Here is a 13,395-nt window from a genome sequence, read left to right as displayed (position 1 = left end):
GTGTGACTCTTATTATATATAAGTAACTTACATGTGACTATAAAATTAAATTTACCTAATAATCTATATTTGTACGTATTATTTAAAGTAATTTCATTTTAAGAAAAATTAGGAAATTCTGATCTCAAAAATAATTTTTTTCAAAATTATCTTCTTTTTAAACTCAAGTTAATTCGATCTTAATTTAACTTTTATTAAGTTAATTCTTTATTTCTTCAACTTTTAACTTAATTTTATTAATTTTATAAGCCAATAACTTTAATTTAATTTAGTTTAAAAAAAGAACATTAACTTACCCAACCCTGCCAAATATACGTGTTTCAAGTTCAAAAATTTTTGAAAATTTTAAGCAACATGAACAAACCCCTCTTATAATATAATAGAAATGCACCAAGAGTCACGTGACCATGATAGTTGCCAATTGGCTGCAATAAAAATCGCATTCTATTCTTGTTTTACGTCTAATAAAGATAGAATGACACAATAGTCAACGCTTTTGTCTTTATCCTTCATTAGGCATAAAACAAGAATAGGAAACAAATTTCACTCTAGCTAATCAGCAAATATCACGATCACGTATTATAATTCTTGATGCATCTCTGTGAAATTATAATTATAAATTATAATTATAAATCTATTTCTTCGAAAATCGTCTTCAGTCCCCTCGGGTCTGATAACTAGTAAACAAGTGATGCACGCATCATAGGCACGCCCATAAAAAATAGGACGTAACACAACGGCAATGTCGCAACCGAGAGAAAGAAATAGAAAGAGAGAAACGAAAGCAATAAACTCTGTTACTATCGTCATGCATATTTGTGGTGAAGGGCTTGGAACATCCTGCCGTCAATCTCTTCATCGAGGTCCCCGTGGTCGACGTGAAAATACACGTGGTTTACCTTTTTTTTTAACAGTCCAACCGCGAAGTTCAACGATGTATTTGTCCTGTTTATGCCTCGCGCAAAGTGAGACTCGAGAGAAGGTCTTTCATTTGAATGAGCGACGTGTGTGTGTCACGCGTCACGAAACGAAACGAACGCTAAGCATATTGCGCCGATCGTCGATTAAATTATTTTCACTTTCTTTTTTCCGTCGTCGGGTGATCGATTCGTCGGCGCGTGTATTTGGCCGGCAAGGTGAACTCGAAACTCCTCCTTCGATTAAAGGTTAGTTAAATAAATAATGAGATGAGCGTGCACAGTTCCCACAAGTTTATTAGTCTTTATTCTTTTTCAGCTCAGCTTCTTATATGGTCCAACTTTTCTCTTTTTTTCATGTTAGAGAAAAGAAGATGAAGGATGAATCATGCACAAAAAAAATTCAGCTGAAAAGAAGTCTCATGCAAAAAATGATTTTACTGAAGAAGTATCTAAAAATTTAACTGCGTATAAATCTGAAAATAATTACATTCGACTATTAATCCTTACCGTATCATGTACAATTGGGTGCCTTATCCATACCAACAAGGGTCGCTTCAAATCTCTTCGGTTTTTCAAAATAATTTAAAAAATCTCTAAAAATATTTTCAACTTTCTAGAATAAATATAGACTCTTTATTTGGAAAATAAAAAATAAAATGTATTAGGTGTTAAACTTAATTCCTGCCGTTTTTCGTTTCCAAAATTGATTTGTTTCGAAGGAAAGATGAATGAATACCTTGATCAAAGTAATTTCCTCCATTTTCTACTTTATTACTAATTATAATAATACTTTATTAATAATACTTTGATTAAGGTATTTCCCTTCGAAACAAATCAATTTTAGAGACGAAAAACGGCAGGAATTAAGTTTAACACCTAATACTATAATTTATAATTACCGAAAGATTCAAAGAAACTTGCACGAACAGGAATCGCTCGGTCACTAGTTACCCATATTAGTAAATTGCAACCAATTTAAGCGTCCTCCATAATTATTTTGATGATTTAAACAAAATTATTATAAGATCTATATTTAAATTTTTAGATACTTTAGCAAAATCATCCTTTCTGTCTATTATAATGGTATATTATATGTTAAGAAACTACATGTGTGTAAAAATAAATTATTTACTTATTCATTCGATTATCTATTATATAATTTATTTAATTTCCATAAGATTGACGATAGGTATGAAGACGTGCAATCTTTACTTAAGATAAACGTTTCCTCGTCAAAAACACAGAATAATCTCCGTTCATAAAAATATTCTTGATGTTTAGCAATTTCTATTAATGGCATAATTGAATTAATAGTGTAATCACAATCATGCTAATATCTTTACTTCGGACAAATCCGTATGATGTAACAAGAATCGAGGAAAAGATGGAATTACCCGCCGTGATAATAAAGGACCGCCCGTCATGCAGTCGTTAATAAAGATTATGATAAAGCGGAAGTAATGTGCGGGTTTAGCTGCGTGCGCGTTTCGTTTGCTAGCTCGTACTCGTTCATGATGTATGTAATATGTCACGCGATCCGCCCACGTGAATAGTGTAAGATAAGTTATTTTTGTACTTGCCGATTCGTAATTGTTACACGCTCACACACAACAATTACCAATCCCTCCGTCCATTGAATGTAATTGAAATGTCCAGTCTGGGAATAAGAGAACTACGATTTGTGATGCATTTTAGGACTTTATTATATATTTTATATGACTACAATAAATTATTACGAGTTTATTTATTAATTTAATAAATCGTATCACACGTATACGCTAAAAAATATTTACCCACTTTATCTTTTTTCTAATTAAATCAGTTTATAGAAGAGTAAATTTTAATTTTCTTGCCTAACCATTTACATAATCTAGATATTAGACTTAGAGATGGTTGTTCCACCTTTAGATGACTTATGTGATAATTTATAAGAAATAAATACAACCATATAGGGCACGTAAGAATCTAAACTATAAATATTTTTTTATACTAGCTAATAACTAAAAAAAAAGTGACTCACTGTGTCTGACCAACATATCAGGAACCGGTTCTTGAATTATTCATGGTAATGTTTGCGATATGGTGCTTAGTAATCGTAGTGAGCGTCCTTATTTGCGGGTTTTTTGATAAATTAGTTTCCATATTTTCTAATTCGACATTTTCAATATTTCCCCTTTTTCATTTTTCCTTTCTTTTTCTTTTTTGGTTGATCCCAGCATTGAAATTCTCGATGTAGGGGAGCTCACCATGACAGGATAACTTTTAGTTTATATATGTTGGTTTGTGTTTGCTCTGAGGAAGGCTCAAAAAGTGAGCCGAAACATGGAAGCGCGTTTAGTGAATAAAGAAGTTTCACTCTTTATAAGTGTATTATTTACGCGACGTCTTCTGCGCCTAATTCCTAGTGCCCTTACTCTTTCCAATATTCTTTTATATGTTAAAAAATAAAATTATTATATTCTAATCAATTATAATTAAATTACGACATTACATGTTTCGGTCTTTCAATGTGATAATTTATCTAATATAGATAAAAGAAAGTACGAAACAAAGAGAGAACGAGAGCGAGAGAGCGAGTAAGCTGAAATTTATCGAAAGGTGAAACAATCCGTCCTTAATAGTAATGTTTAACTGGTTCAAAATCTTGCATTATATATATGAATATATACATATAAAGAGAACATAATTGAAACGAAATTTAGGTGTATAAAACATACAAAAATCGGAATGAGCAAATATTTTTGTATGATACAATCTTTCAAAAAATAGAAGTGAAAACAACTTAAAGGAAACAGGAAATGAAATTCAAAGAGAGAGCTCTCTTAAATTAAGAAAGATTTCCAAACAATTTTAATGGAGTAAATCAACAGCGCGTCTAATTCTCTGGTTACAATGCATTTACCCGAAAATGTATTCGACACAACCGTCACATCAAGTAGAGATGATGTACCTACAGTGACGTGACATTGCGAGTATTTATGACAGTACACAGTCAAATCTGTCATATAAAGATGAACCATGATTCAGATTTATTGAATGCTTGAGAGCGTAGCAGGGATATGAGGATGCGTGACGCGACACAGATAAACGCTGATCCCTAAAAATACTAGAAGACAACGGTGAATACATATTAAAACTCTTTAATTACGTATTTTTAATTACATCGCGAAGATTATGATAATTAATGAGTGTTGAAAATTCTAAAAATTTTTATGGTTCGGATGATTTTATATTACTTAACACGTAATATGCTTTTAGCTTATTATGTTTAAATATTGCATGACTATTGCATTATAATCATTAATTGCCAAATTATAATTGCAAAAATATAAATCTGGTTTTATTAATTCATTTTTTTTTATCGTATATCAAGAAATTTTTATTCATACATTTTTATTATTGTCTGTCAAGAAATTAAGATTTTGGAATTTGATTTACTTGTAGAGGAAAACATCCTATTATGAGATAAGCGCCTAATATGAGATAGCGGCGTTTCTGCTGAATTAATTAACGCTATCTATTGGTTCCATAAATTTATTGCTCTTAGATTGAAAACTATTTAGTAGAAAATTTATTATTAGATTATGCCTGTGGTCATTGTAAAAAAATTTTAGAATTTGGATGTCTTCAAGTTTCATTGAGATGAGCATTTAAATCTTATTTATTATTTAATAAATAAATATTTGGCAATAAATTCTTCATGTAGTGATAGAGTAAAGTTGTACTAATAGAAAAATACGGGATATGTTGAATTGTTTAATTACAGAAGTTAGATTTGATCGTAAAACCATAAGGCGTCGAAATCGTAATATGAGATACCCAGGAAATTCTAATATGAAATAACCCATGCTCCTATGTTATAGTGAAAATCGTTGCTAAAGAGTAAATATTATTATACAATAATAAAAAGGACAATCGGAATGAACGTCGAGTGCCTATTTCTGCGATGCTTGATTCCAACTACCTGGTGAGTTCTGGGTATAATCTATCGCATGCTCATTTTCCATGCACGCTGGCTGTATTTGTTTGCATTTTAGAAACATGAAACAAAGTTTTTTAATTGATCAATACTGATATCCTTTGCGTTTTACTATCGATTTCTCGGGGCATCTCATATTAGGAGCACAATTTTTTGACTTTGTGATTTGCTAACTTTTTATATTTCTTTAATTTTCCAAAAAAAATGGAATTTGAATTGTATATATATATATAAATTTTATATAACGTTATCTTAAAGCTTATTAAATTTCCTTCAAAATGATCTATTATTAGGTGTTAAACTTAATTCCTGCCGTTTTTCGTCTCCAAAATTGATTTGTATCGAAGGGAAATACCTTAATCAAAGTATTATTAATAAAGTATTATTAATTAGTAATAAAGTAGAAAATGGAGGAAATTACTTTGATTAATTAAGTTTAACACCTAATATTTTAAAATTCTGCCCATAGGCTTCTAGCATTTATCCTAAATGAACTCGGTATCTCATAATAGGGGCCTTTCCTCTATAGATATAAAATATGTAAAATACGATACGAAATGAGATTAAATAACAAAATATTTGTTCAAGGATAAACATCAAGTTCGCGTTTAATAATAAAATTCCTCACGCGCGCAATTAATTTTTAGTATGTATCAAACTGCGTTGAATTTTATGATTTTCACAATGATAGCTGTTGGTATGAAGCAAAACACATTTAGCATAAATCGAGGTGAGCAATCTTTTCAATCTGTGACAAATTGATAAAGAAATTTTCGAACGAACCTTCGATCTCTATTATATTATACATATAACTTTGCGTTTTTTGAATTATCAAGGATTTTTGTGATGACAGTCGGAAATAATGTAGCGAGAAAATTAATTAATATCGTAAAAATAGCACGATAATAAAATCCGATAGTTTCTTTTATAAAAGTTAGGACAGCCGCAATTGACGAGAAACCAGTAGCGTGGCAAATGTCGCGAATGTTGCAACAAGAACATGGCAAGGAATGCAACTCGTGAGAGTCCCCGACCCAGTGTCACTATTACGATTCACACGTCTGCCTAGGAGAGTGCTCGAGCTACGATTAAACGTACATGCGTACGACTTTGAAATTGTTTTACACAAGTGCGTAGAGACTCATGCAATGAGCTTTACTTTGAATCGATTCGAACAGGAACGAATGCAAGTCTTAATAACATATTCATTTTAATTTTTTGAAGAAAAACTAAATTTTAAGTCACTAAATCGCTCATTTGTCAATTGTACTTGAGCATTGCAAAAACATATTTAGCTTTTCAGTTAAAAAATATATTAAATTGTAGTAAACGAATCAAATAATTTGTTTTGCCAATTAACACTAAATAATCGATTTTGTAATATTTAAAATATTTTAAACTTTATGTATAATAATAATAAAAAGGAGACTATATAAAATTTAAAGATTTCTCGACAATCGTTATTAAAACTTATATTTTACTCCGAATAAAAAATAACGGAATGATATATAATCAATTCATTAATAATATACAGTAAGAGATTTTGCAAATAATGGGTTTCTTTACCCTGAATTGGGTTATAGCATCTCGATTAGAAAATGTCTGTGTAAATGCATGGCATTGTGCGATAGTAACACGTATTGAGAATTAATTAGACTTTCAAATCGGCAACGCTTACACCCTTGTAAGTAAACGGGACGCATGTATATAAATGCAAACATAAATATTAATATGCAAAAGGAAAAGAATTTAAGAGAAAAATCTTGATATGTCAAGTATCTTCACATGGCATATATTAATTTTGCAACGATTATACTGAAGAGTCCAAGTCAGATTTACAAAATGATGAAACTTGAATTCCCAGTGATTAATTCCCAGATAAAGAAAGAAGGTATGCATTAATTAGCAATGATTAAAAACTGAACTAACCAACGTCTTAGGTCAAATACCCGCGCAACATCCAAGGCCACAATCGATTATCTTCAAGATGATTTTTGTATTTGGCTAGTATCTTTTTATGGACACGTGATAAATTTGCAACCGCCCTCACGAGTGTGGTAAAATTTCGTTGCGTATTCACGATTCTTCTCTCTCTCTCTCTCTCTCTCTCTCTCTCTCTCTCTCTCTCTCTCTCTCTCTCTCTCTCTAAAATTATAAAAACAGGACTATTTATATTAATATATTATAACTAAGTAAGAAATGAAAACCTATGGTCAAAGTTAGATGTTGAAGTAATACATGTATATGTATTTTAAATAAAATTTCAGATATATGACTGCGCGCCAATTACTTTTGGACTTACAATCAAACTGAAATAATAATTCCTTCCAAATTAAATTAGTATTAAATAAAATCTTCGATTTTCATGCTACATCTTCTTATCAGAAATTACTACTATCTCAAATAGTTTCCAACCGACGAGTATCTTAATCTCGATAATCTCGAATGGACTTAATCGCTAATGATAGTTGGGCGCTAGGCACGAGCCATTCTCGCGGAAATAACGATAACGCAATTAATTAAGTGTCTCTTAAGATAGATCGTGAACAGTGACTCAGCCAGAAATGATTAGTCGATCAATGCTAATTCAACGTCGATCGATCCACCATTTCTGACTGAAGAAGACTCCGATATTGAGTGCTTTCAATGCTATTGCACAATAAAATGGGGTTTTGCATACAATAATTTCTAACGCTCTTAACGCAAGAATAATCAACCTGTGACAGTCTAATATGTTAATAATTCCGAGATATTGCAACATATTTTCTAGTACAATGATAATCAGATTGCTGTACACATACGCGCATGAACTGACCTCGGATTAGTTGAATCTACGAAAGAAAGGCAAGGTGAACGTGTACCGGAAGAACTCAAACAAAAAAAAAATAATAATAGTATAACACACCGCCTTTTACATTTTATTTGCAAAATTAAACGTGACTTATTATTTATACAATAATATTATCGTGCGTATGCATCAGAATTTTCGCAACGGTGTATTACAATTTCGCCGTACAGCTCGATAAATAGCGAAAGCAGCATAATTCGAGTGATATTGACAAAAAACTCTTCTTCTGTTACCGTACAAGATTTTTTTTTACATAAGATGGTTTATGAAATAAAACACTTACACGTCGCCAAAATAATTTCGTGAAATGAAATATATATGTTTTCTTTCTAAAAACTAAAGGTCTGGTAATTACAGTTTCTTTTATTTCTTACATCTTACATAATGAAACGGTCTTGGATGGTAATCTCCGTTTTTCAAGGCCGTAACTGTTAACAGAAAATGTTCAGTTAACAAAGACAATAACGGAAAGTCTCAAGGATAACTTTAACTGTAAGCTGATTTCGAGTCATCAGCACCGTCCCGCTTATGAATGACCACACTAAACCGTCGTCGAATCCTAATTGATTGCCACCGCATAGAACAATATCGAATCTAAATGCGTCTTTGTTGCAACGGGACATCGTTACGATGGAACGAACGGCACTCGTTTGGTTCTACAATGCAGCAATGGAGCAGCGTAATTTTCCCTTTCATCGAAGTAGTTTACAAACCACGATTCATTCTTTTATATTCTTTCTAATCGCTGTATCCTCAAATATACGATTCGCTTTCTCACGTTGACCTTAAACTCGTCACTTCGATGTTCTTGCATGCGTACACTTTCAAGTTGGGGCACAACGTTACTTTTAAAACACGGAGAAATTTCTTTTTTTTAATACGTGAATCATGACAAATGTGCATTCTCTTCAAAGCAATCGTATAAATAACTGCAGTGACAACGTTAATATTTTAATTAATAACTTAATATTATAAGGCTCAGAATATTAAAAATCGATAGAACTTCTGTAAATGCCAAATTTGAGCCGACACAGGATCGCCGTGTGTAAAAAAACCAAAACGAATTTTATATATCAATTCATTTAATACAATTTAATTTAAACTTAAACTTAAAAAACGTTTCGACCCTTGATTCGGATCCTCTTCAGTAATTATAAAGAAATCAATTGCATTGGGTAGACTTTGACCACTGTTGTGTCATCGTATTCAAATTACATCAAGTTGATAGACTTACTATATACGGAGAAAATATTTTATGTAATTAACAATAGTTTGAATTTATCTGATACAGATGTTAGAAATTTCTGATAATACTGAAATATCTAATAAATATAAAGGGTCGAAACGTTTAAGTTTAAGTTTAAGTTTAAGTTTAAATTAAATTGTATTAAATGAATTGATATATAAAATTCGTTTTGGTTTTTTTACACACGGCGATCCTGTGTCGGCTCAAATTTGGCATTTACAGAAGTTCTATCGATTGTTAATATTTTAAATTTTTAAAAATATTCTTAAAATATTATACGTTTAATTCGTTTAGTCACAGGGAGATCCTAGAGAATTTCTTTCTTTAACTGTAGAAGAAAGTTCAAGGGGGTAACCACTAGCTAAAATATTGCCCCACAGATTACATGATTTCATCTGATTACAAATAATTTTTTTCACTACTATGAAGTAATTTGGTAAAATATACGATTTAATATTATATAATGATTTCTCGTGGTTACATATATAATTATCGGATTATACATAGAGATTTTATACATATAAATTTTATAATGATTTCGAGGATTCTGTCCCACGATTACATTAAGTGGTTACCCTCTCAGGAAAGTTGCCGATACTGACATAGGTCTCCTAAAGTGACACCCCCTTATTTCTCAGAAACTATAACTATTGCACTTTATTAATACTAATAAAATCATGATCTGTTTAGGTAATTAAAAAGAAGTACAAACTCATAAGTTCATATATATTTGTGGCTTATTTCTATACCAAAGCAGCTAAAAACCAATTCTATCCGAGAAGCAAATTCTTACGGTGTTCTTTTGCAAATTGCGTAATTAAAATAATAGTGACTGTATTATTGATAATATTATGTCATTTTAAATCTTTATAGTTTCATATATCTTTTATTTATAAAATAGGAATGTTGGTATTATTGCCTACTATGTCAGTTTTGGAGCCCATTTTGTCAGACGCTCATTTTTGCATAACTTAGGAAAAACTTAATTATTGCAAAATTGCAAACAGTGTTATAAAAATTGCTTGTACTATCTGATAGAAGACACTTTTTACTTTGTATTTATGTTGTTGAAGTTGTATTTTTACTTTTTGTTTAAGAAATACTGTCTAAAAATAAAGTGGTATGTCGGTATTGGTGACTTTCCTCTATCTATAGAACTCTCAAAATGCCAAGTTTTTTTCTCTTTCTTATAAATAATTTCCTCTTTTTTAGTGTTCTCACGCTGATATCAAAAAGATATCTTTTAAAATATTATACGTCATTTAATTCGTTTAGTCATAGGGAGATTCCTGGAAATTTCTTTAGCCGTATCTATAGAACTCTCAAACGCCAAGTTTTTTTCTTTTTCTTAATATGTAAGTGTTCTCGCGCGGGTAAAAAACCAGTCGAAAAACGTGATTCAACGTATTCGCAGATTCGAATTTCGAACAGATGTTCCTGGAATATTAACTCTTGTTTCTTGATTCGTTGTGTTGCTTATTTTAATAGGTGTTCTCGCGTGAATAAATAAACCAGGCGAAAAATGTGACTTAATATATTCCTGAGTGACGATCGAATAGAATTTCAAATGTTCAACCGACGTTTCCGGAATTTTGGTATGAATATTTCATTACCTCTGCTGCTTGAAATCCCCGAAAAAATTTGCACTTAAAAAGAAATAAATGTATATTCGGACGTTGAAGAGAAAGAGAAAGCGAAGAGACTGAATACAAAAGGTGCAAGCAACGCGAAAAGACCTATTCTTTCGCCTTCTCAAACACCATTAACACAGCGCGGCATTTCATCGGTCCGTAAACAACTTCTGTGCTCGCAGTTACATCTATTCACATGATTTTTTTCGACGCAAGGTCCTCGAAACGGAAGAGTGGGAGACGTGCGTGCGGCATGGTACCCACCCCTCTTCTCGGCTTCCCTATCGGCAAGGTGGCACAGGTGACTTCGTCGTTCCACGATCGAGCCGCGATCATTTGTAAAGCTCGCGTTCGAACAGCCGGGCAATTCGGAGATCGTGAATATATTCGATATAGCCCCGTGTCGTTTCTTCGATCGGCCGAGACTCTATTACTTCCTCGGGAGAGAGAGAGCGTCTTCGATAACTCGAATAATTCCCATCGAGGCTACAGTGAAATTTCCCAATGACGATCGCACTAATGCGAACGTGATCCACGATCGATCGTCCAAGTACCGATATCTAAAGAAACCTACGGTCGCGATACGAAAGAATTAAACCTGCGTGACACTTCTTCTTTTGTTGTATCTATTGGAGGGGCGAAATGGGGACGTTTGTGAGGATTTGGGCAATTTTCAGTCTGATCGGTCTGTCGCGTGCCGAGTCGCCGGTGGAAGTCTTAACATCCTCGAGCAGTCTCGGTACCTTTGAGGAGGAGGATATACTCCGCGTGCTTTCGCGCAACAAGACCGACACGACTAAGAACTTCACTTTCGTCGAGCTGATCAGTAGCCTCGGTAATTACACGATCGACACTGAGAAAGTTATATGGAGTGACGACAGGCCGGAAGTGCATCACACGAATCCGCACTATGGTAAGTGATAAAGCTATTAGACGTTCTATTCTTGCAGAAAACGGTAGAATATCTATTTCGTAATGAATTCGTAACAAGTTGCGAAATTTAGTCTGAAGTCATCTAACATTTCGCCAGCCATACTTCCTAAAGATGAAATTGTATTTTCTAAAAATTTACATAAAAATATCGAAAGACAATGACCACCCAGAGAAAATTTCTTTAAATCGAAGCAACCTTTTCTCTGGGTGTATTTATCGTTAGACCGTTTTAATGCAAGTATATTTTAATTTAATTTAAATATTAATCGCGCAAGGACAAATCTTGTATTAAGTAAAAGACTAAATGAATAAACAAGCGATTTTCATAAACGGTACATTTTTAATCAAGCAAATCGTGCTCGCGTGGCAAACGGATAAATAATTTTAGATTTGTGACGGACGTGTTGACAGGCTGCACCGACGCGGTGCATATCGCCATTTGTAGCGCAAACGTCGACTTCATCTTTTGAACATTAGTCGTTAACTGTAAAATCCATTCGCGGCAATCAAAATTCATCCCTTCCACGCGCTATAGACTCTCTCAATTAATAAAATGCTATTAACCTTCGATCAGGCACGTGGAATAGAGTAAATACCCATGCCTCTTGAGTACTAATAGTCGACTTCGACGATTCATCGAAATTTATGGTGGGGAGCTATATCGAGAGTTTCTACGTGGATTAATACAGCGATGATCTGTGGATACTAATTTCCCTTGCGAGTTTGAAAAACGTGTAATCGCACTTTTATAAATCGAAGGCCGTCTATACGCATTTATTCCAAATGCGTATTGCATGGATGCCGATCACGTTGATTCACAAGTACGTAAGATTCGGAGTATCGGCTGTGCCTTCTTTCGATTCTGAGAATGTCCAAACGACTACAACCAAGTCTCGACGAAAGAAGAAATGTCTTTGTCTTCAATAAATATAGTACTGTCGCGTGCGCGTGCATCTACGATCTGATCGACTTGCATGAGTATAATCAAGAGTACCCCAGCGGAGAATTCTTTATCGACGTATCGAACTCGAGCGACAAGGAATGCATGCGTCCGCAGAAAACGTATTGATCTTAATTACCGTATTCATATACGCGCGCGTATATACTTTAATATATCAGTTTCTCGGAAGCCACTGATAAACCCCATTTTTTATAAATTCTTTAAATTATAAATAATTATTTTTCAACTGAAAATCAATTTCTCATTTATGTTAATCGATTATCTTATTTTTACTTCATTGATCGATTGAAGAAAATAATTATACATGATAATTATATTGTACACACTAAAAAATTAGTGTGAACTCTTAACGTCATACATGTGGTGGTTATAATTCTCACCGTATCGGTGTTGAAACATCATCGTTAAAACTTACGATGTTACATTCACAAATTTTGATTTTTATATCAACATTAACATGATGAGAATTACCAAATGTTAACCGTGTTAAATTCATATTTATATCATTTGTAGAGTGTAGATTTAGTTAACAATGATTTTTAATACTAAAACCGCCGATGACATTCCGCTAAAATTGTCAATTTGATAATGCGGTGATCTAAAGGCTTAGGATGCTCGCCCGGAATGCAAGAGATCCGGGTTCGACTCCCGGCCGCGCCGAGGCAATATTTTTCGCAATAAGTTTTTTAAGATTAAATTTGGGAAATTTGGGGGGATTATTAATATTTCAGATTGATATATATATATGTATATATATTGCGTTGAAAGTCCGACAACCATATCAACACGCAATTATAATTTTTGAAATTAATTCATTTAAATGAATATACAGGGTGGACCAAATGAGTCTATAATGGGAAATATCTCGAAATAGAGG

At 32.8% G+C, this 13,395-nt stretch overlaps 1 protein-coding gene across 1 annotated transcript in view; it reads left to right on the top strand.

Annotated features, from left to right (window-relative positions):
- The first annotated feature begins 10,974 nt into the window (after positions 1 to 10,974).
- Positions 10,975 to 13,395, top strand: part of LOC108762180 (nose resistant to fluoxetine protein 6) — a 28,996-nt gene continuing 26,575 nt past the window's right edge. Inside the window, exon 1 of the mRNA XM_018509080.1 lies at positions 10,975 to 11,537. Coding sequence (XP_018364582.1) covers positions 11,267 to 11,537 — 271 coding nt within the window. The 5' untranslated portion in view covers positions 10,975 to 11,266. The remainder of the gene's footprint in view (positions 11,538 to 13,395) is intronic.

Source organism: Trachymyrmex cornetzi, unplaced genomic scaffold, assembly GCF_001594075.2.
Source record: "Trachymyrmex cornetzi isolate Tcor2-1 unplaced genomic scaffold, Tcor1.1 scaffold279, whole genome shotgun sequence".
Taxonomy (NCBI): Eukaryota; Metazoa; Arthropoda; class Insecta; order Hymenoptera; family Formicidae; genus Trachymyrmex; species Trachymyrmex cornetzi.
Note: the sequence above shows the minus strand (reverse complement) of the source record. Positions and strands in the feature narration are given on the sequence as shown.